At 56.5% G+C, this 27,796-nt stretch overlaps 1 protein-coding gene across 2 annotated transcripts in view; it reads right to left on the minus strand.

Annotated features, from left to right (window-relative positions):
- Positions 1–10,884: 10,884 nt before the first annotated feature.
- The window catches only part of AXIN2 (axin 2), a 30,426-nt gene continuing 13,514 nt past the window's right edge, over positions 10,885–27,796 (minus strand). For both annotated transcript variants that reach the window (XM_051825874.2, XM_051825873.2), the window contains exons 4-11: positions 22,314–22,416; positions 19,568–19,708; positions 18,949–19,448; positions 18,525–18,719; positions 17,981–18,211; positions 17,334–17,429; positions 15,734–15,901; positions 10,885–12,345 (exon numbers count right to left, since the gene is read on the minus strand). In XM_051825874.2, coding sequence (XP_051681834.1) covers positions 12,219–12,345; positions 15,734–15,901; positions 17,334–17,429; positions 17,981–18,211; positions 18,525–18,719; positions 18,949–19,448; positions 19,568–19,708; positions 22,314–22,416 — 1,561 coding nt within the window. In that variant the 3' untranslated portion in view covers positions 10,885–12,218. The remainder of the gene's footprint in view (positions 12,346–15,733; positions 15,902–17,333; positions 17,430–17,980; positions 18,212–18,524; positions 18,720–18,948; positions 19,449–19,567; positions 19,709–22,313; positions 22,417–27,796) is intronic.

The following is a 27,796-nucleotide window of genomic DNA, read 5'->3' on the forward strand; positions in this document are numbered from 1 at the left end:
ACGCTCACCTCCTCTTTCTCACCTCCGTGCCTTCGCCGCACCTGTTCTTTCTCCTGGAATCGCTCGTCCGCTTTTTTGGCCACTTCCTAGGATGCCTTAAGTCTCCTCTGGGAACCTAAGCAGAGGCGGCCTTTCTTTCAGGCCTGCAGAGAAGTTTTATCCAAACAACTTCTTGCACTGAACCGTAATCTCTCCAGCAGGTGCTCTCCTCGGTGGGGGGCTGTGTTGGCATCGTCTACACCCTGCACAGGTGCACCTCTGCTCTCAGCAGGTGCTGGTGATGCTGGGATGAGGCTCAGGGGCAGGAGACAGTGAAAGTGGTCTGAGGTTTCAAGAACCACTTTAAATAACAGCCATGATGTGCTCCACGCTTTGGTTACCGGCATCTGAATGTGGCATCCTAGGGGCAGGCATTCCTCCTCTTGACCCTCCTACTCCCCGTGTTGGGCCAGGGGGCGGGCACACACACCTTACCTTCCAGGAGCTGGGGTTGTCTGACATCCACACTGGCCTTGACACTAGATTTCCCCACCCCCCTGGGACAGGAGCCATGCTATTAGTCAGAATTATTTTGGTTCAACTCAAATTGATTTAAGAGAAAAAGAGATGACAAGATCTATTGACTCACATGGCTGGCTTTCAGAGCAGCTGAATCTAAGCATCTGAATGACGTCACCAGGACTTGGTCAAGATTTTCGTCTGCCCCCACCCCGTCTTCTCGTGATTCTCATTTCCTTTTTGTTGGCTTCAACCCCAGGTAGGAACTCTTCAAACTACTGCCCTCATTAGCTCCTGGATTTTGTCCTAACATCTTTGAAGGCCCAATAGAATTCTCATTCTCTGAATTCCTGGTCCAATAGGAGCAGTCATGTCCTAGAGCTCTCATTGGACCATCTGAAGTCATGTGTCCCTTCCCTGAACCAATCACAGAAGTCAAAGTGACGGACCGTACTAATTGGGCAGATTGTATGCCATCTAGGTAGATACACGGTGGGCCCCCTAGGAAAACCAAGGTGCTGTTACCAGGAGACAAGAACACGGTTGTTGGGCTGGCTAAAAGGACAGATGCCCACTGCAGGAACAAATCTCGCTGGTGTCATTTCTGAGAGGTGCCCAGAGGGAGTGGTGGAAAGATACAACGGATCGGGGGCAAATGGGGAAAAATAAACCAGGGCCAAAAATAAGATTTTATCCAAAAAGGGGAGGTGTGGAGCCATGGAACTGGGAAGCCGCAGATCAGCCAAGCATGGGACAGAGGAGCAGGATCTCCCGACAGTAAGGTGCAGGGCGAGGCAGGCAGGAGCCCCAAGCCAGTTTCTGTTGTAGTCCATCAATCTGTTCTATGACTCCTGGGAAGTCAGGACACCCTTAGCACGCCTCCTCCCTCTTGTTAGAAAAGGCCCAGGCATCCAGGCAGGTCTGGACTGCAATGGAGAAATGGCCACGAAGTCTGCTTGAAGCAATGAAAATCGCCACACACAGGGAGACGGATCGGAGCGGTTCTGGGGTGCTCAGCACACTTTGTCAAGCAAGAGTGCTTGTCACATGTTGGAAGGAAATAAAAAAAAAAAATTGGTATTAGTTGGTGTCCCTACATGGTAAGTTTACAAGTGGATTTCTTTGTCTTTTAAAATAATTCTGTGTGCTTTTCTCAAATTTTCTACCATGCCTGTTTAATTTTCTGACCAAGAAAAATACAAATTAAAAGGGGGGAAAATCCTTAAGCTGCTCATGTTGAACGCTCTATGTGCCAGTCTTCTGCTATGATAATCCACTTTTCCATTGATTTCATTTTCTCACCATTTCTCTGTCCCTCCCCCTGGGGACCTGGCTACCCCTCATTCTTAGACAATGGCCGCTGGCCGACTGGAAGCAGGTGGCTGAGGCAGCTCTACCCCCTACAGCGAGGTTGGGAGGGGTGTCTGCTTGTCCAGGCTGAGGCGGGGGTCTGGCAGCCCAGCCCCCGGCTCCCACTGAGCCTGGCCGCTGAGGAGGGAATAGGCTCAGATGTACAGCAGCTGTGACCCTCCCCCAGTTGGAGCCTCCCCCCAGCCCCACCTCCTGGGCTGCTTCCGGCAGAATGAATCAACAACAAAGGGTTTGTGGCCATCTCAGCCACACCGAGATACGGGCGTCATCTGGAGGACAAGCCTTTCATGTGGACAGACCTTCTCGACCAGAGGACTCATTGCTTCTTGCTGTCTTCAGCCTGCCAATCACGCGTACAACTGATGTTTGCAAACGACCCGGTGAACACAGCCCCTCGCGTGCCCACTGCCTGACCGGGGACGGGAGCCAGGGGTCTCCTGACCATTGCAGGTCCTGGCAGAGACAGAGGCCCTTCCCCACCCCGAGTCACAAAGACCCTCCTCCTCAGCAACCAGGTGGTGATCCCTTCTCTGGGGAAAATAGGGTAGACTCACCCTCGGGATTCCAGACCGGGTCAGCTGGTCGGGGACACGACCTCGGGGCCAGAGGGGCTTGAAAAGTCACAGTGCTCTCCACAGATCCCTGTTCTCTACCCGCAAATCCATGGGGACAGAAAGTTCCCAATTTCTCCCATGGCCTGTTCCAGGGAGCTTCCAACCCTGACAACTGATATGGTCTTGGAGGGACAGGGCTGTCTCCTGCTTTGAGTCTACATGAGCATGGGGAGAAAGGCAGAGAGAGAGCGAGCAAGCGAGTAATTTCATCTACTGGCTCACATCTCCAAATGCACACACAGCTGGGACTGAACCAAACTGAAGCCAGGAGCCAGAAATCCCATCCGGGTCTCCCACAGAGGTGGCTGAGACTCGGGTACGTGCGCCATCCTCCACTGCTTCCCAGCGTTGGCATTAGCAGGAAGCTGGATTGGAAGCAGAGTCGGGATTCTAACCTAGGCACTCTGATAGGGCTTAAGGGCACCTCGACTTTACAGGCAAACACCTGCCCTAGATTTTCCAGTTTGACCCAGGCTGGGTAGAAATGAACACAGGACTGTGTGTCAGGATCAGGATGGATCGAGCCCTAGACCAGCTGCTCTGCCATGGGAAGGCAGGCAGGCAGGGAGTTTGCAGTCATTGAAGACATGGGCATAGAAGGGTGTGACGTCTTGCACACACGTGGCAATACTAAGTTCATTCTCGACGGCAGGCTTCAAGGTTTTCTTCTGGAAAGATCTGTGTGTTTCTTTTTTACAGGTAAGATGACAGGTGTGACCCTCTTATCAGTAAAGAGAGACGGCATCCTAAATATTTGTTACAGGTTGAATTGTGTCCTCTCAGAAAGACAGGGTGGATCCCTAACTCCCAGTATCATTGGATGTGACCTTGAGTGGAAATACAGTCTTTGCAGATTTGAACAAGTTAAGACGAGGTCATCAGGGGCTGGTGTTGTGGCACGGCGCGTTATGCTGCCACCTGAGGCGCTGACACCCTGTATGGGCACCAGTTTACATCCCAGAGACTTCACTTCTGATCCAGCTCCCTGTTAATGGCCTAGGAAAGCAGCAGAAGATGGCCTGAGTGCTTGGGTCCCTGCACTCATGTGGGTGATTTCAGATGGAGTTCTTGGCTCCTGGCTTTGTTTGGCCTGACCCAGCCCTGGCTGCTGTGGGCATGTGGAGAGTTGAACTGGTGGATGGAAGATTCTCTCTCTCTCTCTCTCTCTCTCTCTTCCATTTCCCTTTGTTTCTTTCTGTTTCTGTTTCACACACACACATGTGTACTCTTTCAAATAACATGAAAATCAATAAAGACCTATTTTTAAAAAGTTTAACTGAACAAAAACTGGGAGATTTGGATCAAGACCCAGACACATCAGACAGGGGAGGACTGTGTGTAGAGACAGAGGGAGGAGACCACGGGAGATGGGAGTGATGCTGCCACGAGCCAAGGACTGTCTGGGCCCACTAGGAGCTAAAAGAGGTGAGGGAAAAGATTCTCTCCGGGGGGCCGGCGCTGTGGCTCACTTGGTTAATCCTCTGCCTGTGGCGCCGGCATCCCATATGGGCACCGGGTTCTAGTCCCGGTTGCTCCTCTTCCAGTCCAGCTCTGCTGTGGCCCAGGAAGGCAGTGGAGAATGGCCCAAGTCCTTGGGCCCCGCACCCCCATGGGAGACCAGGAGGAGGCACCTGGCTCCTGGCTTCAGATTGCCGTAGCTCCAGCCGTAGCAGCCATTTGGGGGGTGAACCAACGGAAGGAAGACCTGTCTCTCTGTCTCTCTGTCTCTCTCTCTCTCTCACTGTCTAACTCTATCTGTCAAATAAATTAAAAAAAAAAAAACTATCATAAAAGGAAAAGACTCTCCCCACCAGGTTTCAGAGGGAGCCTGGCCCTGCTGTCACTTTGCACTTGGACTTGCGGAACTGTCAGACAACACTGATCTGTTGTCCCGAGCCACCACCAAGCCACCAGTTTGTTACAGCAACTCTCGGAAGCCAGCACAGTGTTTTAAACAGAAAGTAAAGACAGGGACTCAGGTGCTTAGAGTTTTGCTTAGTTAACAGGCAAGGGCACTGAGCCTGGGGTCGTGACCTCTACTGCCCTACAGCACTCCCCTGCTCTGCGAGCGTCTGGGAAGCAGCTGCAGCCCCAGGACGCAGGGAGCAGGGGGCGGTCGCGCTGTGGCCGCAGTGGAGTCCACGTCTCGATGACTTCGCTTGTCTGCAGACCGGAGCCAAGAGGGCAGGAGGATGCCTCTGCATCCCGCTCAGGGAACCTAACTGGCGGGACCCAGGTTGCCTCTGGATTGGAGAGAGCCAGGAAAACAGTTTTGAGCGGTCCCCTCTCTGCGGTTCAAGAAAGCTCATTAGAAACCAAAAGGGAAGAAGGATGTGTAGGTATTTCCCAGTACTTGGCTGATTTCCAAAGAAACAACAAACGTGTTAGGATAAGTATGTCCCAACTATCGCATGGGATATACTTACACTGAGCAATTCATCACTGCTTATCTGAAACCCCAATTAATGAGGCACCCTCTTATTTTTATTTGCTGACAGACCCCCTAACGCCATGTGTAACTGATTTCTGGTTCTCTGTCATTGTCAAGATCACTGGGAGAGGGCAGGCAAGGTCAGCCTCAGCCCCTGTGCCCCTGTGCTGAGATGCTCAGTAACAGGTGTTCAAACAAGGGCTTCGCACAGTAGAATCTGAGCTAATGTCGACCCTGGGAAAATACAGCCAAGGCAGATACCTGGTTAGGGAGGGTAGGCATGGTCCCAGGATGTCGGGATGCCAGGATGCATAAAAACCTCACACGTTCTCTATCACTCAGGGTGACTGCAAAGTTCTTGTACACGAAGGTCCAACTCACAGGCCTTGCTCTCAATGTGGCTTCCTACTCAGGAGAGAGAAAGAAAACAGCAGCAGAAGTGAGCACCCACGGAGTGTCCGAGAAATGCCAGGGTCCACCAGGGGTCCAAGCAGGAAGCCTGGAAGTGGGCAGCGAGGGGCCAGGCTTTGCAGGTGGGAGACAGGAGGGACAAGGGCAGGGCAGAGGCCAGGCGGTGGGACTCACTCAGCAGGCTATAATAGCAGCTGACACGTACACGGCCCTTATCAGGGGCCAGGCTCTCTCCTAAGAGCTGTGAACACCTCATCGACTTCCATCAGTACTAAGAAGGCAAATCAAAGTAGAGAGAAGTTCACTGCTCAGGGCTATCCAGCTAATGATCAGAAACACAGGCGGCTCCTGACTTACGATGTTTCCACCTGCAATGTCCCGACTTTCTGATGGCGTGGAGGTGACACCCCCTGGGTAGAGGCTGCGCTCTGAATTCGGTCCTTTCTGGCTGTGCTGGACGGTGGCAGTGAGCACAGCTCCCAGCCAGCGCCGCCGTGAGCCGGGATGCTTGGTAGGACAGGTGCAGTGAAATGCATTTTTGACTTCAATGTTTTCAGCTGACGAGAGGGTAGTCAGGAGGACTACCACTCCATCGCAAGTGGAGGAGCATTTGCAATATCAGAAAGGCAGCCTAGGTCCAGACTGAGGGTCCAGGCTGGCGATTTAAACCAGCGGCACAGATATGACTTGCAGTCACCCACAGGCAAGACACCAAGGCTCCGAAGAGACAAACCAGCGAGTACCTCTGGCAGGAGCTGGGCAAAGCCTTCAAGAGGAGCTTAGGTCCTGCAGTCCTACAGGAAAAGCCTTCATCCCCATCATCTAGACTATCCCGCTGTCAATGTGGAGGGAGCTAGCAAGGGTTTCAGATAGATTTCATTACAATGTTGCTTATCATTGCAGACTTTTGGGAACATGTATAAATGCTCAATCCTAATTGGTTAGACACAGTTCAGGGGAGGCTGGCGCTGTGGCGCGGCCAGTTAAAGCCATAGCCTGCAGTGCCGGCATCCCGTCTGGGCGCTGGTTCGAGTCCTGGCTGCTCCACTTCTGATCCAGCTCCCTGCTAATGGCCTGGGAAAGCAACAGAAGATGGTCTGAGTGCTTGGGCCCCTGCACCCATGTGGGAGACCCAGAAGAAGCTCCTGGCTCCTGGCTTCAGTGTGGCCCAGCCCTGCCTGGCTGTTGTGGCCATTTGGGGAGTGAACCAGCGGATGGCAGATCTCTCTCACACCTTCTAACTCTGCCTCTTAAGTAAATAAATAAACCTTTAAAAAAATACAGTTCAGAGAAAATCATGTTGTGGAAGATTCACTGATATGAAAATATACCAATGATATTATGATAGTAAAAGTACAGATTTTCAGTACACTGTACTATGTGGTCCAATTTATGTGGGTATAAATATAAGTAAATACACATATTTTAATCTGGAAGGTTATTGCAAAGTGTTAATAGAGGTTGTCTTGACCTTATGACTAATTAAGTTTAATTTCTTCTTTGATTCCATTCCACACGTATTAATTGAGTGCCTAACAGGTATCAAGCACCACACTGGGGTTTTATATACACAGTGGTGATAAAATGAAAGTCTGTATTATTCCCTGCTTCATACTTGAGTAAGTAAGCAGTTAAACAATTACAATCTAGTCACCAATTTAAACATACAAGGAAGGCAGCAATGAACGCTCTGTGACGAGGATCCATGGATCCCAGGTCAGAGAAGACCTGGGACATTTAAGATCCCGAGGCTGACAGGGGACAGCCTCAGGGAGGGCTGAGGGCGGCCGTGTGCACAGCCCCGAGCTGCAGAGCCGCAGGAGGGTGTAGAGGAGCACAGATTCATTGTGGCACTGAGTGCTGGGCCAGGTGGAGACAGCTGTGCCACCTGGGGCGGAACCCTTAACGCCCACCACCCCAGCCACACACATCTCCTGGGCTGCCATCACAGGTGCCGTGCCAATCCTCCGCGTGGGCCACAGACTACCAAGCAGGCTGGCTGCTTCCTGGAACATTCCAGTAATAGCCAACTTTTTTCTTTTTCTGGTGCTTTTGTTTTTAAATCAGGTCGCTACTACTCACTCCCTAGGATGGATCACGGCGTGCAGTAGGGCTACTCTAGGAAATGCGCTAATTGCTAAGGAGGCTGTCAGTTGCTGATAAACTTTCTATGTCGTTTTGGGAATTTCCATTCAACCAAATTATACACTGAAGGTAAAAAAAAATTTTTTTCTTTACCAATAAACAAAAACAACTGGACCTAATTATTCAAACAGACCAGAATATTTTCCTGGGGATAATGGTCAATTTCCTTCTGACAACGTGATTATGGTCCCAATACCTTCTGGGGCAGGGAGACGAAGACAGCATCTCTTTCCCACAATCCTACATTTCAGACCCCTCCACACAGTCACCCTGGTAAGAGTGCACCCAGGATCTCCAGGTACTGGGAAAAGATGCTGTGGACGCAAGGCTGGCTCCAGCTCGGGCACCATGGAGCAAATGACATCAGGGAGCCTCCCCCACGGCCATCCAGACAGAGGGCACCTTTAATTCCTCCACTGAGCAGATGAGGAAACCCAGCTCCAGGCCGACTGCAAGCCAGAGCTGCCCAACCCACAGTCTGCTCTGATCCCCAAGGACCTGGGTGAGAAGGTATCAGATAGGTAAGGCCTACGTGTGCAGAGGGGCCGAAAAGTGAAGGCCGCATGGACCCTGGTGGCGGCTGGAGGAGTCGGGGGGGCTGGATGCCCGCGTTGACTAGAGAGGTAGCAAACACCGGGCATTGGGCCTGGATGGGCATCAGCCCTCCTCCCAGATCCTGCCACAAGGCTTCAGACCACCCTAGCGAGGGGCTGGAGGAAGGAGGTGCTCCTGCAAAGGCAGAGAGAGAGAGTGAGCTCCCATCTGCTGCTTCACTCCCCAAGAGCTGAGCGGGGAGCCAGGAACTCAATCTAAGTCTCCTGTGTGAGTGGCAGGGTCTCAACTACTCGGGCCACCACTGCTGCTGCCTCCCAGGGTCTGCATTAGGAGAAAGCTGGAGTCAAGGCGAGGACCCAGAACCAGGACTCGAACCCAGGACTCCAGTGGACATGGGCATCTTAACCACTCTGCTAAATGCCTGCTCCCAGAGCCGAGTCTTAAATGATTTGGGAACGAGGAGAGAAGCTGACGGCTCAAGCCACGTGTTTCGGAGTTTTCGTTTGAGGCATACACCCCCTTAAAGACCTACTGAAAGGCAAGACTCTGACCTCAGAGGGAGGCAAGCAGAGGTCTCATGGATCCAGGACGCAGGCCCTGATGGTTAAAATGAAAGAGAAGTAGAGAGGTGCTCCCTCTTATAGGAGGTAGAAGTGTGTGTGTGTGTGTGTGTCCAATATATATTCCTGATATATACTTCCAATATATACTTCATAGCAAAAATTTAAAAATGAGTTAAGGACACGAACAGACAATTATCTAAAGGCACACAAATGGCCAACAAGCATAGGAAAAGATGCCTGCGCCACTAACATCGGGGGAAGGCAGTTCAAAGCCACAATGAGATTACCACCCCTTTCTTCTTAGGATGGCTGTCACCAACAAAACCAAAGACAGCAAGCGTTGGTGATGATGTGGAGAAATTTGACTCTTGTGCACTGCTGGTGAGTGCAGAATGGTACATCTGCTATGGAACACAGTATGAAGATGCCTTTTAAAAAGTTACTTAGGGGCCTGCGTTGTGACACGGCAGGTTAAGCCACCAGCATCACCAGCATCGCTTTTCAGAGTGCTGAAGTGCCGGCTGCTGCACTTCCAATCCAGCTCCCTGCTAATGCGCCTGGGAGGCAGCAGCGGAAGATGCCCAAGTGCTTGGGTCCCTGCCACCCATGTGGGAGACCAGGATGGAGCTCCTGCTCAGCCCTGGCCGTTGTGGCCATTTGGGGAGTGAATCAGTGGATGGTAGATCTCTCTCTCTCTCTCTGCCTTTCAAATAAATAAATCTTAAGAAAAATAGACTAGCATGTGATCCAGCAATCCCACTTCTGGGTGTTTATCAAAATGAGTTGAAATCAGTAGTTTGAGGCGGTGACAACACTCCAGCAAGATGTGGAAGCCACCTGAACATTCAACAGCGAATGAAGAGGATGTGGTCCGTGCCTACCCTGGAGTACTATTCCGCCTTCAAAGGCAGGAAATTCTACCATGTGCCCGCATGGCGAAATCTTGAGCACTTTATGCTAAGCAAAATAAGCCCATTGCGGAACAGCTCACCGCAGGATTCCCCTTACTCCAGGCAGGGGAAGTAAGTCTGGGGAGGGTGGGAGGGTGGCAAGCTGCTCATCACTGGGTTAAGGCCTCGAAGGCTCGGGATGAGGACGTTCTGTGCGACAGGGCCCCGAGCTGACAATGCTGTATTAGACACAGTGTCGTTCCCAGAGGGTCTCCCTCATGCTATCTTCTTAGCACAATACAGTGAACTCAGAAGCAGTAGGAACACCAGGCCCCACCAGTCCAGCTGTGCCTCTCGGGACCCAGCTAGGATGCCAAGTACTCACCCACACAGCCACCCAGAAGGTGCTGGTCCTGGGGCCTGAGCCCAGGTGTGCCTGAGCCCCAAGCCTTCGCATCATTCTCACCAGCAGAGGTCCGAAAAGGTCTGCAGGTGAACATGAAAAGCCACCCCCCCACCACCATGCACAAGAGTGTGGGACACTCCTGCTGGAAGCCCCCACCCTGGCCAGGAGGGGAAGGGTGCAGCACCCACACTGCTAGGGGCAGGGGCAAGGAGCCGAGCCCCTCCCACCCTGGTCTTCTCATGGAGAGGAGCTCAGAAGCCCCCATGTGGCCTCAACTCAGACCCTGGGGCTCAGGCCCACTCCTCTGCACATGACCGGGATTCTACCTGGTCAGCCCTATGCCACCCAGATCCTGCAGGCCCCACTCCTTGGAAACTCGGCACACAGGCGGTCCAGGCGCCATCACCTTTATTTCTAAAAGTGTTCATCCTGGGATTCCTTCACATAGGTGCTCGGCGCATGGGGGAAACATGTGACAACTGTCGCTAACATCCCCGGCGACGGGAAACACAGGTGTCCACTGGACAGTGCCTTTCCTTCACCTGACTGGCCCACAGCCTTCCGGCCGGCCCAGAACTAAAAACAGTCAGATGGGGTCACGGTCAGGATCGCTGACTGGAGGACTCGAGGGTGGGGACGCTGGCGGGTCAGCCCTGACCTCGGTTCACCGGCCCCACCTGAACATTCCAGGGCTGCAAACCCACTCTCATTTCCCCCCGACAGAGTGAAATGCCACTCCTGGGAAGACCCCAGCTCAGCTCCTTGTCACCTGCACCATCGCAGTGAGACTGGAGGAAGATGGCACCAGCCAGCACTGGGGGATTGTGGGAATGTTCTACCGTGAACTTCGCGGTGGCCCAGGGCAGCCAAGGGCTCAAGGTCACGCAGAGAGGGGCTCCATCACCACGGTGACCACAGAGAGCAAGGTCCCTGGGCTCCGCTCCCACCCTTCCGCCCCCGCCCCCGCCCCTGCCCCGGAGGTTCACAGATGAGGCCAACATTTTGAAAAATATAAAATTTTAATAAAGGCTACATCTCTTAATTACAATAATTATTGTACCAAGTAATCTTTCTTAAATGAACTCTTTATAATGCATAATTTACAGTATAAGTAGAACAAAAATGCCATGACAAAAGTCATTGAGTACAAGACTTGTAATAAAAAGGCATAAAATATATTTATACATAAACCCCTTTCAAAAACCAAGGGAAGCTGGAGCCCTCAACACAGGGCGACACACGGAGCGGCCCCCGTGCAGGTACAGGTACTGTACTGATCAGTCAAGCACTAGATAGTGGATTGGTATCTTTTGCCGTGCACTATCTACACACGTATAGCACAAGGAACAATGGCAAACACAAAAACCCGAACGTCAACACGAAGGGGCCTGCAGGAAGGTGCGGCTGGGTCTCCCACCGCCGCTCACTTCTCTGTGGGGCAGGGGGTGCTCTCCTGAATGGCTGTGGTCCAAGGACTGATGTAAAAGAAAGCCCACGGGGGAGGGGGCGGGGGAGAAACCCCCTGAAATGGCCACTTCAGTGACAGCACTAGCTTGAACCCCAAGGACGCGATCCCAAGAGGTCCCAGCCACCGGGCCCTGGACCAGCATGGAGGCTCCGAGACGTGGCGCCCCGGTCCCCGGATGAAACCGGGGCCCCAACACCTCCCCAGATGGACCACCCCACCCAGCATGGCAACCCCCCTCCCCCCGCCACAATGGCAATGGCACTGCGCAGTCGGCCCTCGAGACCGCGATAACAGACAGCAGCGTTAAGAAACAGGTGCACCCCGTTCCGCGTGTCCACGGCAGGGCGCTCTTCCCGCCAGTCTGTCTTCACCCGGAGGAACACGCGGGGCGCCGCGCAACGCCCCTGCACTGAAGAAATCCCTAATGCGCTCCGAGCTCAACTCCTACGTGTAGACAGAGCAAGGAGCACGCCCCTCCCCTTCCCCGTGTGAAGCAGCGTATCCGTAAACTGGGGGTGGGGACGCCCCTGGACAATAAATAGCAGGAAGGAGTCCTGTCCAGGTGAGCTTAGTTTACGGATTTCAGATCCCTACCGAGTCCTATATTACCTACGGCAGTCTCTCTAACGGTCATGTCTTCAACAGCCACGAGTGGTCACGGTTTTAATAAATAGTTCAGGCTTCTCCTGTCTCAGTCCCCAGCGCCTGAGGAACGCACGCCAGCCTCCCCGCCCCCGCCCGAGGGCCCGGTGGCCAGCGCCCGCCTGCCCAAGACTTGGTCAGTCTTCGTTGGTTTCCTTCTCCCCTCAAGGTGTCCCGCGGCCGCGGCTTCGGCCCCGCGGGTCGCCGGGGCCCGACCCGAGGGCTCACTCTATCCTCTCCACTTTGCCCAGAATCCTGCCTTCGTACATCGGGAGCACGGTCTCATCATCCCAGACCTCCTCAAACACCGCTCCGCAGGCAAACTCGTCGCTCGCCTTTTTGAAGTAATACCTTGAAGGGGAAAGCAGAAAACCTCGGTAAGTGTGCGTCTTCTACGTTGTCCTAACGAACGAGTGCAGCAGTGTGGAGGACCGGGCCTGCCTGCTTGAGGCTCTGCAGCCGCAGGTGCATGGTCAGCTTGTGATGTTTGATGGTGACCGCGGCTGCCCGGAAGGAACCCTCAGGGAAGCAGCCGGCGCCAGGCCTCCCACCAAGGGCCCAGCCCAGAGCGTCTGCTGTTGCTGCCCCCCCCCCCCCCCCCCCCGCCAGCAGACGCACTGCAGGAAGCAGGGCTGCTTCTTTCTCGGCTGTTTTCAGGGGGTGGGGGAGGGAGAGGCAAAGTCAAAAAGCCTGCAATTCATCTGCAGCGGCAGCCAAGGCTGGGGGCGGGGACGTCCCTCCAAGAGATCCTCACTCAGCTGAACCCATAACCCATAGAACCTGAACCTATGGAAGTCTCTAGAAGGCATCCCCCAGGCCTCAGGTCCTCCCCCCCTCCTCACCCAAGTGATGGTCCCTGGCACTGTCAGGTGGAAGGCAGGCCAGCCCATGCCACTTCCAGGCGCTGTGACTGACAGCTGCCCCTCCTCCGCGGAGCCCTCCAGGGTCAAACACTAAGGGCTCTTCTATTATGCCTGTTGATTAAAGGTTCCTTTTATCCTGCCGGCCCCAGCATTCTCTCCTCCAAGGCTGTTTAATTGTACCACTGATGCAAATGACTGTTCTCTCCAGAGGCCAGTCCCTGGGGCTGGGCCCACCCCAGGCCCCTCAAGGAAGTTCGGGGAGGGGCCTCTTCCTTCCCCATCCCCAGCGGAGGAAGACCCCTTAGATGGATTCAGCTGTCCTCCAGCCCATAACGGCCACTCGCCTTTATGGGGGCAGGTCATGGTCCCTGGGGGAGGGGGACAGCTTCTAAGACACTTAATTGTGTCTCAGGGTTGTGGGTGGCTTTTGTTTTTTGTCTTTTCTAAAAAAAGTGACTTCCCTTGGTTAAGAGCGAAGTCTCTTTCCTCCTTGAGGCCGGCCGCGCATACTTTCACAGCAGATAAGGCTGGTGAGGCGCAGCAGCTGCTGGGCTGCACGCATTCCCGGGCTGACCCACGGGCGGACAACAGCCTGCCTCTGCTGGGCCAGCGGCGAAAACAGCTCGTGTCAAGGGGGTCAGCATTCCTGGGGGAGCCCGAAAGGGGCTGGGGAGAAGCTGCGGGGGGGGGGCCCACAGCCGGGAGAGCCCCCACCCCCACCATCAGCAAGGAATCACTTTTCCAAAGAGGAAGCGCAAATCCCACTACCACCCTGGATCACACCCTCGGCCCCCTGTCCAACCACCATGGGGTTCCCCGAGCCCAGCCCGCGATGCCTTCTGACATAATGGCAAGCTCTTTCCAGAGCAGGCAGTGCCCCGCCCCACCCCCGGACTTCAAACGCCTCGCATCGCCTCATTTTCTCCACTGCAACATGCTTTATGTGGCAAACTGCGCTTTCTTCCGACATCTGGCACCAATACTGTCTGGCACGTCTGGAGGGACTGTTTGCTTTTTGAACCCCTGCCATGTTGAGATTGCTCAATGCAGGCCAGGTCCCCCCGGTCCACCGCCCCAACCTTACTGGGCTTTTTTGTTCTGGGGCAGGGGGGAGGGGAGGAGGGTGGAGGTGGGTATGGACTGAGATGCCAGCCCTGCTGGGAAGACGAGCAGAGCACCCTGTCCACCCCCCCACCCCCCACCAAGAGGGCATCGAGTCCAGCTCAGGCCCTGCAGATAAGGCCGCTAAGTAAGGCCTTTCCCACAGCCTGATCCAATCAGGAAAGAATTCGAGAGCCGACCATTTGTGCAAGTCTTTGTGCATTAAAGGGGAGGCCAGGGCTTCAAAGCCAGGCTTATTAAATGTGTGTAAGAAAAAAAAAATCAGAGCCAGATGTGGCCGGCAAGGCCAGGCGGGGCACCTTCCCGCACCCCTGCTCCGTACGCCATAGTGCTTCTCCCTGAAGTCACCTGCGGTTCCACTCCAGTCAAAGCTGAGATCAAAATGAATCGGGGGGAGGGGGGAGCACGCACACTGTGTCATTAGTTTTGCCTTATGTCAAGACTGGAATAAAACCAAAGGCAGCGGCCGCAGCCGGCTCCGCTCCCCACTCTTTGGGTAACTTTTCAGAAGTGCCTCTGCCCACGCCCGTCAATCACCTGCAGGACACCCGCCCCATCTCCACCCACTCTCCCATAAAAGGAATGCACTCTGGGCTCTGCCCAAGCTGCCGCCCTGCTGAAGGGGCGGGCAAAGCTAGGCCAGCCCACTCTGGGGGGGGGGGGGGGGTCCGCAGGTGGACTCACTGGGCCCACCCGGCCAGCTGCTAAGCACTCCTGAGTTCTAGAGAGATGGGAGTGGCTAGACCGCTGCGGGATGCCTCCCCACACTGGGTGCCTTGTTGGCCTGACCCTAGCCCCGGAGGAGTGGGTGCCCTGGAGGAGAACCCATGGGTTCCCTTGGGATAAAGTCTGGAGATGGGGCAGGCAGGACTCTGGAGGATCTGAGAGAAGGCTGTCACCTGCCCCTCACAACTAGGAACGTGACCAAGAAATGGCCCAGCCCTGGCCCTTGTCCTCCTGGGCTCCTGTGTCCCCACCAGGGCACTCCATGGCCAGTGCACCTGCACTCCATAGATGAGGGCTGGAGGCCCAGAGGTGAAAGCCCCTTCCCAAGGTCCCGGCAGGGAGGAGAAGGCAGTGAGTGAGGCCCAGGCAGGTGGGAAGAGAGGCCACTCCCCCATGCCCACCCACGGGGGCGGATCCTGCTTTCTTCCGACCAGCAGAGCAACCCCGCCCCCAGCACCCCAGGAAAGCCAGGGCAGTAGTGCTATGGGTGCCAAGTCTGAGGCAGGAAGGCGCTGCCATGCTCTGGGCCGTCCTCTGCGCCTTCGGTGTGGGGGCCTCCCAGGACCCAATCCAGGGCACTTTTGGGTCCTCCCCGCTACTCAGTCAGTCTCCTGCCGCCCGCTGCCCAGAGTCCCTCATTTCAGGCAGAGTTTCTGCAGGGCGGCCCCAGTCCACAGCCCTCTGCCTCGCCAGTCTGGTCCACCTGGCAGAAAAGGCCCCGCCAGGTCCTGGGAGAACCTGGAGGCGGCCTCCTCCTTGTGGCTGCTGCAGCACTGCGGCTATTCGTGGTGAGGGCAGAGGGTAAATGAGAAGGAACCGGAAGGCCGGCCCGGCCCAGCCCAGCCCGGCCCAGCCCAGCCCAGCCCAGCCCAGCCCAGCCCAGCCCCCACCCCACCCCTCGGGTCTTCCTAAGCCCCCCAGCCCCCCAGCCCCTCCCAGATCTGCTCAGGCCAAGGAAGCCGCTCCAGGCTCTGGCTTTGGTTCTGGGCAAACAAACTCCAGAGCAAAGAAAGCTGCAGCACTCTTACCTATAATTCCCCTTTTTGCTGAGCTGCTCCTTAAAATGGCCCAAGGTCAAGCTCTGCGCCTTCAGCAGCCTCCTGTACGGAATTTCTTCTCCGCAGAAAAAGTAAGTGACGACCAACTCGCTGCCCTGGAGCGCGTGGACACCTGCCAGCTTCTTGGACTCTTTGTGACTGGAAAATAAGACGGACCACGACAAGCTCAGCAGCTGGGAGCAGACGCTCGCACCACGCAAACGTGCGTGCACACCCCCAGACACGAGGCTTGAGTAGAAAGCAACGGGAAAGCCTGGGGCAGGAAGCCCCCCCCACGTAGATCGGGAAGCCTGGGGCAGGCAGGGCCCCCCCCCCCGATGTGGATCGGGAAGCCTGGGGCAGGCAGGCCCCCCCCCACGTGGATCGGGAAGCCTGGGGCAGGCAGGGCCCCCCCGACGTGGATCGGGAAGCCTGGGGCAGGCAGGGCCCCCCCCACGTGGATCGGGAAGCCTGGGGCAGGCAGGGCCCCCCCCATGTGGATCGGGAAGCCTGGGGCAGGCAGGGCCCCCCCCACGTGGATCGGGAAGCCTGGGGCAGGCAGGGCCCCCCCCACGTGGATCGGGAAGCCTGGGGCAGGCAGGGCCCCCCCACATGGATCAGGAAGCCTGGGGCAGGCAGGGCCCCCGCCACGTGGATCGGGAAGCCTGGGGCAGGCAGGGCCCCCGCGTGATGTCCAAGCTGCTATCATTTCCTCCACTGCAACCAAATGGGGGTGCATGGCGGCCTCTTTCAGGTTAGCCCAAGTCGGGTGTTCCCCAAAGAGCTGCTGGAGCCCCACCTGCATCAGGGGGTGCTGCAGAGGCAAACCCAGACAGGGAACCTCCCCCGGGGGTGCCAAGAACTCAGAATGTGACACGACAAGCCCGGCTTGGGGGAGGGGGGCGTGGAAGGCACACGGCCCTTTCAACTGCTCCCTTCTGCAGTTTCGCAGGACGGCTTAAGAAGCTGCTGGCCCAGCCGGCTGGCAGACTTAGGGTCAGCCAATGAAACCAATGACAGGGTTCAGGAGGAAGGTGGCTTCTCTGGACTTCAAATGTCACCCACTGCCAGCGGCCGAGAAAACTCCAGGGAGATCATTTTAGATCTCCCTACAGACCTCTTTGTAAATGCACCATGCCTTAATTAAGCTGGGTCAGACTCTTCAGTGCACTTGGCAAGAGTGTAAATTTGCAAAAAAAGGATTCTGTTTTCTCCCAAGCTCTCAGCTTCTGCAAAGGTGGGGCCTGGAGTACCGCCGACTTCCAAGCTAAGTGGGGGCAACTCCGCCACTGGACCTGGGGTCCCTCTTCCTCGTCTGCGGACGCGCCTTCGAGTTCCGGTTTTTGATTTGCTGTGTGTGTGCGCGCGCCCAGGGAAGTCTGTGCGGCGAGGCCGTGCTCAGTACCCGTGGGTTTCCATGCTCCTCACCGAGGACCAACACCTGCACTTACTGGCCCTCACCACTGGCAGCCAAACTGATGGGATTTTAGACACCACAACGTTTCATGCAGACGCAGCTCCAGACAGGGCACACCCGGAAACGCAAACCACTCAGCGGATCTCAGCAGTACCGGGCAGTGGAGACACTCACTCTTCGGGGGCCAGGCTGGGGTTGGAGAAGGGCGTGGCTCCTGCCTGACCAGCGGCCAAGTGGTTCCTGTCCCTCTGCTGATTGGCCACACAGCACCTGAGGACACAGCCAGGGGGAGGGCTTTAGAGGTGTGGCCACCCCCAGGGTTACAGGGGACACGGACACACACACACACACACACACACACACACACTCTCTTTGGCCTCAGGAAGAGAAACGGACCCAACCTCCATCCCTGTGAAGACCCAGTAAGGCCTTGTGTTCGTTGGGGCTACAGGAGGCCTGGATGACACTTGGGGACAGCTGCTGCAAGCCCCCTGGGCACCCTGCACAGGACATCCTCAGCCCACGCCAAGGGCTAAAGACTCCTGCATCTCCCCAGCCAGTTTCCCACACGCTCAGCTAAGCAGCCCCCAGGGACCGAGAGGTTTTATAAGGAATGGGGTGTGTAAGGAATTATTCAAGTGTATGCTCCTGAATCCGGGTTCAAGTCAGGCACAGCAGTGGGACCCACGCCCAGAGGCTGCAGGGCGAATCTTAGTCGGCCAGAAGCAACGCCTGCTTCCAGGAGGGCCTGAGACCCAGGCAGGAAAGAAGGGTGCCCCCTTCCCCTCCAATCCCGCGCGGACCCCCTCTCTCCCACTCACCGCTGCTTGGGGGGCTTCGACACCTCAGCCAGCCTGCGGCAGGCCTCCTCCAGCTGTGCCAGCGTGTTGGGTGGGGTCAGGGGGGGCACTGCAGGGTCTTGGGTAAAGGGGTGGGCACGGGGGGCGGTGCGGGGGTGCCCGCTGCTCCCCCACAGATGGTGCCGGCTGACCCGTTCGCCCGGGGACCCGCGAGCAGACTCCATGGGCGAGGCCTTTTTTGTGCTCTGGGCACTGAACAAACGATGCAGAGAGAGAAAGTAGAAGGGAAGAAATTGGGTTAGAAAAACTGGAAAATGTGACTTCAATAGAAACTTGTCTATTCTGCTCAGAGAGAGAGAGAGAGGCAGAAGAAAAAAATAACTCTACCATAACACGAACGGGAGTGGCTGCCAAAACATGACATTTTTGCGGTCTGCCCAAGTCCAACGTTTAATATTAAGATGGCAGGAGCAAACAGTCGCACTTGTTTTCAGCCAACTGTGAAAACAGCCATCCCCGAGACCCCCGCGCGTGCGTGTCCGTGACCGGGGGCGGCAGCGTCTACCTGTGGGGCTTGGGCTTGCTCTGTCGCTCACTCTCCAGCATCCACTGCCACACATCCTGCGACCTGTCTCCTTCTTCTCCAGGCAGCTGCAGGGCCCCAGCGCCGCCGGGGGCCCCTCCTTCCCTAGCGGGCAGGGCCAGGCCAGGCTCCGTGCCTTTCCCACTTCGTTTGGGCAAGGTACTGCCTCTGCTTCCACTGCAGGAAACCAAGACCCACACCCAACCCAGAGACCCTCATTACTTCCCCTGATTCCTCCAATGGGACAACCGCACGAGCAGGGGCCGGGAACGCGACAGACCCATGCACCTGCACCCCCTCCCCCGGCGCTAAACGCCTGTGGCCGCGGACCCCGCCTCACCCCTGCCCAGGCCTCTGGCCGGGAGAACAGCTCCACGCGGGCTGCCGCAGACCGCCTGGCACTTACCCAAACTGCTCTCCTGGCACGGGCTCCGGAGCCTTGGGGTGGCTCTTGCACTTGCAGTAGCAGTAATACTCGGAGCACAAACAGCGCACCCTCTGCGTGGCCTCGGCCTCGAGCTCCTCCTTGGTCTTGGGGCCGGCGTGGTGGTGGATGTAGTGGTGGTGGACGTGCTTCGTGGTCTGCTTGCTCACAAAGCCCTTGCCCCCGAGCAGTGGGCAGGCCGGGGCGGCGGCCGCGGGGGGCAGCTTGCCCCCCGGCGGGAGGAGGGGGTGGTAGGGCTGGTGGTGGTGATGGTGGTGGTCAGGCGAGCGGGAGCGGGGGCTGGCGCGGCCCACGCCGGGCGACTGGCAGCCGGGGGTCTTGAGGACCCTGGACAGGTGGTCGTCCAGGATCGTCTGCGGGTCCTCCTCGTAGCCGCCGGAGGGCAGCAGGGACAAGGGGTGCTGGGCGGGCGCGCCTTCCCGCGCGCTCAGCGGCGGCTCGGAGCCTTCCTTCTCCTCGTCCTGGAACGGGATGGCGCAGAGGGGCCGTGTGGGCAGGCACGCACGGGATGGACGCACGCACGCACGGGATGGACGCACGCACGCACGCACAGCGCTGGAGGGCCACCGCGCGGGCCTACCTCGCGCATCTGCTGCAGCCGCTCCTCCAGGCTGTGGCGGCTCTCCAGCTCCAGCTTCAGCTTCTCCAGCCTGGCGATGAGCTCGGCCGCGAAGGCGGCGGGTTCCACGGGCGTCATCTCCTTGGGCAGGCGGTGGGTTCTCTGCGGGGCGCGGGGAGGCACAGGGACGGGGCGCGCTTAGCAGGCCGGAGCTGCCGGAACCCGCGCGCCCGTGCCGGGGCGGAGAGCGGCTGGCGCGGCGGCCGGGGCTGTCGGGGTTTTTATGCGGCGGCGCCGCGGCCTCATGGAGAGCCATGGTCCCCACCAGCGTTTGCCTTGGGCAGGAGCAGTTGGTCGCACTCCGAGAGGCCCTGCTTGTTCCCTCTGTAGTACAACCAGCCCATCAGTAGCTACTCTGAAGTAGACAATCTTCAAAGACTGTTGTCAGACATCAAAAAAAAAAAAAAAAAAAAAAAAAAAAAGCAGCCCTCTGAGATGGGGAGGGGAGCGAGAGCAACTCAAGGAATAGAAAGTAGCGTCTAAACAGAAGGGGAGTTGGAAATTAAAGAAAGTAAGATTGCAAAGGAGGTGGGGGCGGGGGGAATAGGAAAAAAAAAAAAAAAAGAGAGAGTGTCGGCAGGCCCGGATCAGAGAAGCAGCGGTAATTCGTTCCTGGCCGCACACTGCGCACCTCTGAGGTGCTGTTGTCTCCACACTGGCCTCGGCCTCCCTCGCCTTCCTCCTCCCCTCCTCCCCTCCTCCCCATCTCTTTGTACGGAAAATGAAGAGAGCTGCTGCAGGCTAGTAGCAGACCACTGCTGCGCTCGGCCGCCTGAAGTTGAGCCATCAAGGGAACAGGGAACATCTCCAAATCAAGTGCGGAATATAAAGAGGCCCCGCGATCGCATCGCCTGCCAACTGCAGCACGCGGGGCGGACCCCCGCCGCCGCCTCTCTGTCATCTCCCGCCCCGCCCCCCTCCCGGCGGCTCGCCTCCTTCCTCCTCATCTCCCGCCCGCTTCGCCCTTTTCTGGGGGCCGGGGGGTGGAGAGAACGCCAGCCCCAGCAGAAGAGGGGCCTCGCCCGGGCAACCGCTTAGCTGCAGAACCAGCCCGAGGGGGCAGAGAGAGCCCCCTCCCCACCCCCAGCAGGAGGTGGCCGGTTCTCACACAGGCTGGCTTTGCGCGCTGATGGGGAGAAAGTCAATTTGCACACCCCAGGACAAAATCCTCGAATTTACAAGCTTGGAAAATAATAGCGTTTCTTGGTATAACACACACACACACACACACACCATTTCCACCCCCCCCCCCAAAAATACAGCAACCCCAACACGTACACCACCAACACCAATGTGTTTGGGAGCAGGAGGCTGAAATCCCTCCCCCACCCCCCAGCGATCTTAACGTGCTGGTGAGAAGGTAAGGAGAGGCTGCCCAGGTGTGAGAGCGACAGAGCCACACCTGGCCTGCACTGTGCAGCATGCTGGCTTTCTAACCAACATCACTGCAGACCCCTGGGCTCCTCTGAAGCTGGCGGGGGGGGGGGGGGGGGTCATTCAACAGAGCCCTGCTGCCAGCCAGGGGCCCTCTACCCCTCCCTAACTGGGAAGAACATCCTGGCACCCCGGACCCCCGGCTACTGTCAGAAGCACAGTCCTTGGGGCCGGTGCTGTGGCTGAGTAGGTTAAGCCTCCGCCTGGGGCACCGGCATCCCATATGGACACCGGTTCAAGTCTGGGCTGCTCCACTTCCTATCCAGCTCCCTGCTGAGGGCCTGGGAAAGCAGTGGAAGATGGTCCAGGGGTTTGGGCCCCTGCACCAAAAGGGAGACCTGGAAGAAGCTCCTGGCTCCTGGCTGCCTTGGCCATCTGGGGAGTGAACCAGCAGATGGAAGACCTCTCTGTCTCTCCCTCTTTAACTCTGCCTCGCAAATCAATCAATCAATCTTAAAAAAAAAAAAAAGAAAGAAAAAAAGGCACAGTCCGCACAGCCCTGACATGGAACCGCAGAGGAGGTTGCCAGGTGCCTAGAGTACCGGGTGTCACATGCTGGCTGCTTTCAGAAATACGGAAACAAGGGGAGGGCCCACAGAAGCCCTTCGTCTACCAACTCAGTCACAGGAAGAAGCCGCCTGTGGGGTGGGGTCCTCGCTTCAGGCACAGACTCAAGAGCAAGTGCCAAGCCAAGTTCTGGGGCTGGAAACAGAAAAGATGGGCAGCCGCCCTCCAGGGCTGCAGAGAGCTGTAGCAGACAAGGCCAGGTAAACCGACACGCTGAGGCGGAAGCGCCATCAAGACGAGAAGCAGGGGGTCCCGGGGGTGTCTTTTTCCTCCCAAAGGAGACAGATTTCCCCTACCCTCATTCATTCAAGTACTTATGTGTCAGGAGCTGACCCAGTCTCTCTGGATAGGGAAGGTAACAGTAGACAAGACCCTCCCTCCCCGACTCTGGTGGGAATGCAGTGACTCGTGCGTGGATCATTCTTGGCTTCAGAGAGAGAAATGCTTTGGTCTCCTTCTCATGGGAACTTGATTTTCTTAAATTCAAGAAGATGTAGAAGTTCAGAAACAGGTCTTGACTCTGCTAACCACCTCACTCTAGTCCACAGCACACCCTAGACAACCACGTATTACTGCCGTCCAGCTCTCTGTCTCCTGCCCGAGGGGGTCTGCAGGTGCTGCTGCTCCTGCTGCCTCCCCTGTAGCTCCCCAGCCCATCTCCCACCCCTCTGCTGGGACAGAGCAGACAGCCGCCCTGGGCACTCACCGGGAAATGAGGTAGAGACACTTGGCCGTTGGCCTTCACGCTGCGATGCATCTCTCTCTGCAGCTGTTTCTTGCTCCCCGTGCGATAAGGAGGGATTCCATCTCTAAGGGGAAGGGAAGGAGGAAGCCACAAGACGGTGAGGGTGCGTCCAGCACACGGGCTCAGCACACGGGCCACCCTGAGCGCCGCCGATGGACAGGGCGGTGGGCCCGCAGACACCATCACGTTCCCATGGGGAAAGAGCCACCCCGTGCATACTGCCAGACCCACCTAATTCCCGACCGCCAGTCATCTCTGGGAACTTGGCTGCTTCTCAGACACAAGAGTGTGAGCTTGGAAAGAGCTTGATAAGCGCCCCTCTCCGGCTGCCGTCTGAGAACCCATTACACCCAGGCAGCCCAGCCAGAGTGAGGGCGCCCCTATTCTACAGGTGCTGCACACAGAGGATTCCTAGCTCTTACATACACTACCGCATACTGCCCCATATCAGGACACCAGTGCCTTATACAGAGTACTGGACAGAAGGCTGCGGGAGCACAACCCCAAACCCACAAACTGTAAACCAGGCATTAGTGACGGTGTGCACAATTTCCCAACTGTCAACCTCCGAGTCATCTCCAAACAGTCTGGCTTCTTCCTTCCATTCGGCTCCAAACCCCACCACCTCCAACCAAAATTCTCAAAGACATGACCAATGTCGGCATAAAGAGAAAAGCCCCCATTGTGTAGTGTTCTGTGCATTCAGCAAGATATCTATGTTTGACCTTGTTCTAGGTCCTGTGCGAGACAGCAGTAGATAAAATGATTTAAAAAGTCAAACAACTTGGGGCTGGCACTATGGTATAGCAGGCAAAGCCACCGCCTGCAGTGCCGGCATCCCATATGGGTGTCAGTTTGAGTCCTGGTTGCTCTACTTCGGATCCAGCTCTCTGCTAATGTGCCTGGGAAAGCAGTGGAGGGTGGCCCAAGTGCTTGGGCCCCTGCACCTGTGTGGGAGACCCGGAGGAAGCTCCTGGCTCCTGGCTCTGGATCAGCGCAGCCAACTGGGGAGTGAACCAGCATATGGAAGACCCCTCTCTCTCTCTGCCTCTCCTTCTCTGTCTGTGTAGCTCTGACTTTCAAATAAATAATTAAAAAAAAAAAAAAAAGTCAAACAACTTCCCTTAAGTTTATTCAAATGGGGTGGGGCAAAAAATAAGCAGAACATAGAACATTTTGGTAGGTGGCAGGTCGGGGGTTGGTGCTGTGTCATCGTGGGTTAAACCCAAGTGTTTGGACCCCTGCACCCACGTGGGAGACCTGGAAGAAGCTCCTGGCTTCGGATCAGCCAGCTGTGGCCATTTGAGGAGTGAACCAGCAGATGGAAGATCTCTGTCTCTCTCTCTCTCTCTGCCTTTCAGATAAATAAAATTACAGAAATGTAGGAAGTACTACCAAACAGGAAAGGAGGGACTTGCTGGGGAATGGGAAGTTGCAATCTTAAAATGGGGAGGGGGAGCAGGGCCAACCAGGACTTACTGAGGTGACCGAAGGAAATAGGAGCCCCTATGTGCTTCATTATAGTTAAAAAATCAAATGTCCAGCAGTAAAAGAACAAAGCTGCCACGCCAGCTCGGGTTCACTAAAAAATATGACCTGGAACTGCTATGATTAAGAAAGGAAACCCAGTCAGATGGTCGAGGTGCAAGTTCGCACTGATGGACTTATTTACAGAAGCCTGCCCGTTCAAACATTTCCACAGTGAATCATACTAGCTGTGAATACCAAAAGCAGGCACTTGGCTATTTGCTTTTCCTTGGTGTTTTCTTCCTCGTGGGGTAGAAGGAAGAAAAACACCTTTGGTGGTGGGTTAAAATTAAAAATGCCTAAAAATGGCCAGGGCAGGGACTGGCACTGTGACGCAGCAGCTTAATCCTCTGCCTGTGGCACAAGCACCCCATATGGGCGCTGATTCAATTCCCAACTGCTCCTGTTCCAGTCCAGCTCCCTGCTATGGCCTGGGAAAGCAGCGGAAGATGGCCAAAGTCCTCAGGCCCCTGCACCCACGTGGGAGACCCGGAAGAAGCTTCTGGCTCCTGGCTTTGGATCAGCCCAGCTCCAGCCATTGTGGCCATCTGGGGAGTGAACCAGCAGATGGAAGACTTTCTCTCTCTCTCTCTCTCAGTCTATAACTCTACCTCTCAAATAAATAATAAATAAAATCTTACAGCTGGTAGACCCATTGCTCCTTACGTGTGATGGCCTAGAATTCTAAGTGACGGGGCAGGTGCTGTGGCACAGCGGGCAAAGCCGCCACCTTCAGTGCCAGCATCCCATATGGGCAACAGTGCAAGTCCCTGCTGCTCCACTTCCAATTCAGCTCTCTGCTATGGCCTGGAAAAGCAGTAGGAGATGGCCCAAGTCCTTAGGCACCCACGTGGGAGACCTGGAGGAAGCCCCTGGCTCCTGGCTTCAGATTGGCGCATCTCTGGCCATTGCAACCATCAGGGGAGTGAACCAGCAGATGGAAAACCTCTGTCTCTGTCTCTCAAATAAATAAGCATTAAAAAAAAAAAAGAAAGAAAGAAAGAAAGAAAGAAAGAAAGAAAGAAAGAAAGAAAGAAAGAAAGAAAGAAAGAAAGAAAGAATGAATTAATTCTAAGTGACATTTGCTGACCGAAGCCAGAAGACCGGGCCCAGGTCAATGAACCAATCAATCCATATTAGCACAAACTCTGCCTAAGGAACGCAAAGGCGGTAGCTAACTGCCGTGAGGAGTGTGCAGGAGGGGTGAGGACCAAGAACTTGCAAATGGAAGTCTTGGCCCAAAGAGAGTTGAGAAGGGAGCAGACACAGGGCCCCGACGTTAGCTGTCTGACCAGTGCCCCTGAGAAACCACCAGTAGCTTCCCAGTCATCGTCCTCCTCCCTGGGCCTGACAGCGGATGGGCCCCTGAGGACGAGGTGGGAAGTGGAGTTCCTGGCAACTCACTGAGCCAGCGGAAGCTTCGTTATCAGTGCTCAGCATCCTCGCCCTCACACGCGGCGGCAGACAAGAAAACTGGACTCTCAGGAGCGTGGCTGGCGTGACCAGCAACCATCTCCCACCCAAGGGGACTGATGCCAGCCACAGGCTGCCAGCTCCCATGTCCGCGTTCCCATGGGGGTCAGACCCTGGCTCAGCACGGCGAACAAGTGGTCGCACTTGGTTCTCCCGCGAACCCCCACGGATGACTTGTTACAGATGATCAGGAAAGTCCAGTGACCCACCTGCAGGCCAGCCAGTGGCGAGATCTAGGGTCCAGACCCACGCTACTGCTGGACGCCAGAGCAGGTGTCCCTATCGCCATCACTCACGCTCAAGTCCTCTCTCCAGGACGCCCCTCAGCCCGGGTCAGAAACCAGCCTTCCTAAGGGGCTGGCCCTGGGGGTCCCATCTTTCACTGGAAACCCCTTGCAGAGGGAGGGCGGTGGTGCAGGGGCCCCCACGGGCGGGTCTCTGCTGCCCAGCACCCTCCCTCCTGACCACCCCTTGGCTGCTCCAGTCTCCTGAGAGTCTCGGAAGGCGGGGGGTCCCCGTACCACCCTGTGGACCCCACTGTGATACACAAGACAGAAAGCCTCCAGGGTCCCTGTCCATCTGCCCCTGCCTTCTCCATGTAAGGTGGAAAACGGACAACCGAATGGGGGTAGTTGGGGGGATGGGTGGGGGCAGAAAGTCCCTGCCGGCTGGAAGCAAGGGGAACAAATGATTTCATAAGCATGCCCTCCCCGCGGCAGCCCCCCCCCACTACAGCCACCAGGGCAGGTGGAGGACCCCACTTCCGGCAAGGCCACCTGTGGCCACAGAAGCACAAGGAGGCTTACAAAGGGGGCCTTCAAGGAAATGCGGCTTGAGTCCCCCCACCCCGGCCCCAGCTGAGACTCCTCTTGGAGAACAGCCCCTCGTTCCAAAAGGAGGCCTCTCTGCTCTCTCTCATTCACACTCTCAAAGTCTGTGTCCAGTTTCCTGGCTGCTCAGCACTGGGGGCTGCAGAGCGCCCGAGTTTTGGTCTCTCTGCAGTCGCCTTTAATTATAAACATTTTTAGCTAACGAGCCCACTGCCGGGCCCAGCTGTTTCTGGGGAGCAGGGGTTTGAAGTATGGACTTCACTTAGCTGCCATTTAAGCCGAGCCAATTAGCTTAGCCTTTTGACTGCGCCGGGCCCGACCTAACCCAAATGTCGTCTTGCAGCGGCTTTGAAAGAGCAGCCTCACGCGTGGGCGCGTCCACTCGCACCTTCATCTAGCAGCCACTCCGTGGTAGCTTCTGATCACCGCCGACATCAAAAGCCCGGTTTGTAAGCGGAGGGAACATTTGAAGTTCACTTGGATGCAGTCCCTGGTGTCCAAAGTAAATCCCCACAAACAAGAGCGAAGGAAACAAAAATAAATAAATAAAGGAACTGGTGTCACCCCCCTCCTCCTGCACGGAGCAGGAAGAGACCAGCTCGTGCTGTTCTGGGGACACTTGGAGCAGAAGCAACCTAAAAATGGGGCGGCGGCTGCCGGGGGGGGGCAGCTGTGCGCCATCGACTTCGCTTTCGCCGCCCCCTGGCCGCCCCTGGCCACCCGTCTACACCTGGGCGTCGCAGCCCCCTGGGCCTCTGCCCTCCTGGGCCAGCCCCACAGCCCTTCTGCCCCCACCCCTCGGAAGGATCGGGGTTTAGGATTTTGCTGGGAGGCTGGCAGTTAACTTTCAAAAGAGGGAGGGGAAAAAAAATTAAAAGCCGTTTCTTCCGAGAAGGCGGGTTTGAGAGTAACGAGCTCATAAAGCCGCCTTCTCAGAGGCCCAGGATGGAGACCCGAATCCCCAGCCACCACTAACCGGGCTTTTTACTTAGCAGGGAAAACAGAAGTCAGCCGTGGGCTTTGGGAGAGGGCAATGATTTCGTAAAGCCCCTGCCTGCTCCAGGCATCCAGGCCTGGCGTGCAGCTCCCTGGAAGAACCAAGCGCGGGCCAGCCCCTGGCCCAGCTTCCACCCAGACCCCTTGCAAAGCTCCCCAGGACTTAATTGGTTCGGTCACAAATGAGATGATTGGGCATGTGTCTAATGAACTCCAACCCTCTGGAGCCTACTGACGGCTGCCTGTGACCCCCTGCCCCGTCCTCTCCCCGACTCCCAGTAGGGCAGCCAGCCCCGCTGCCCGGCCCCTCGCAGCCCACACTGGCCACTGTGCCACGGAGAAGCAGCCAGGGCCCTTCTCATGCCCCACAGGGCGCTCCTGTGCACTTTTTCAGGGAGATTTCAAAGGGGCCTGCTCCCCTCTCATCCCCGCTAAGCTTCCCCAGAAGAACAATGGGCTGAATCAGCTCAGCTCAGCCCTCCATCCCCCACACACTTTATTCCTCCCTTGGCGCTCTCATCTGCACGAGGCCCACAAGTGGCAGAGCTCTGAAGAGGGACTCTGGTCCCAGCCCTGGGAATCCTGGGTGACCACCCCACAGCGGGCGGGTCACACGCA

Source organism: Oryctolagus cuniculus, chromosome 17, assembly GCF_964237555.1.
Source record: "Oryctolagus cuniculus chromosome 17, mOryCun1.1, whole genome shotgun sequence".
NCBI classification, from domain to species: domain Eukaryota; kingdom Metazoa; phylum Chordata; class Mammalia; order Lagomorpha; family Leporidae; genus Oryctolagus; species Oryctolagus cuniculus.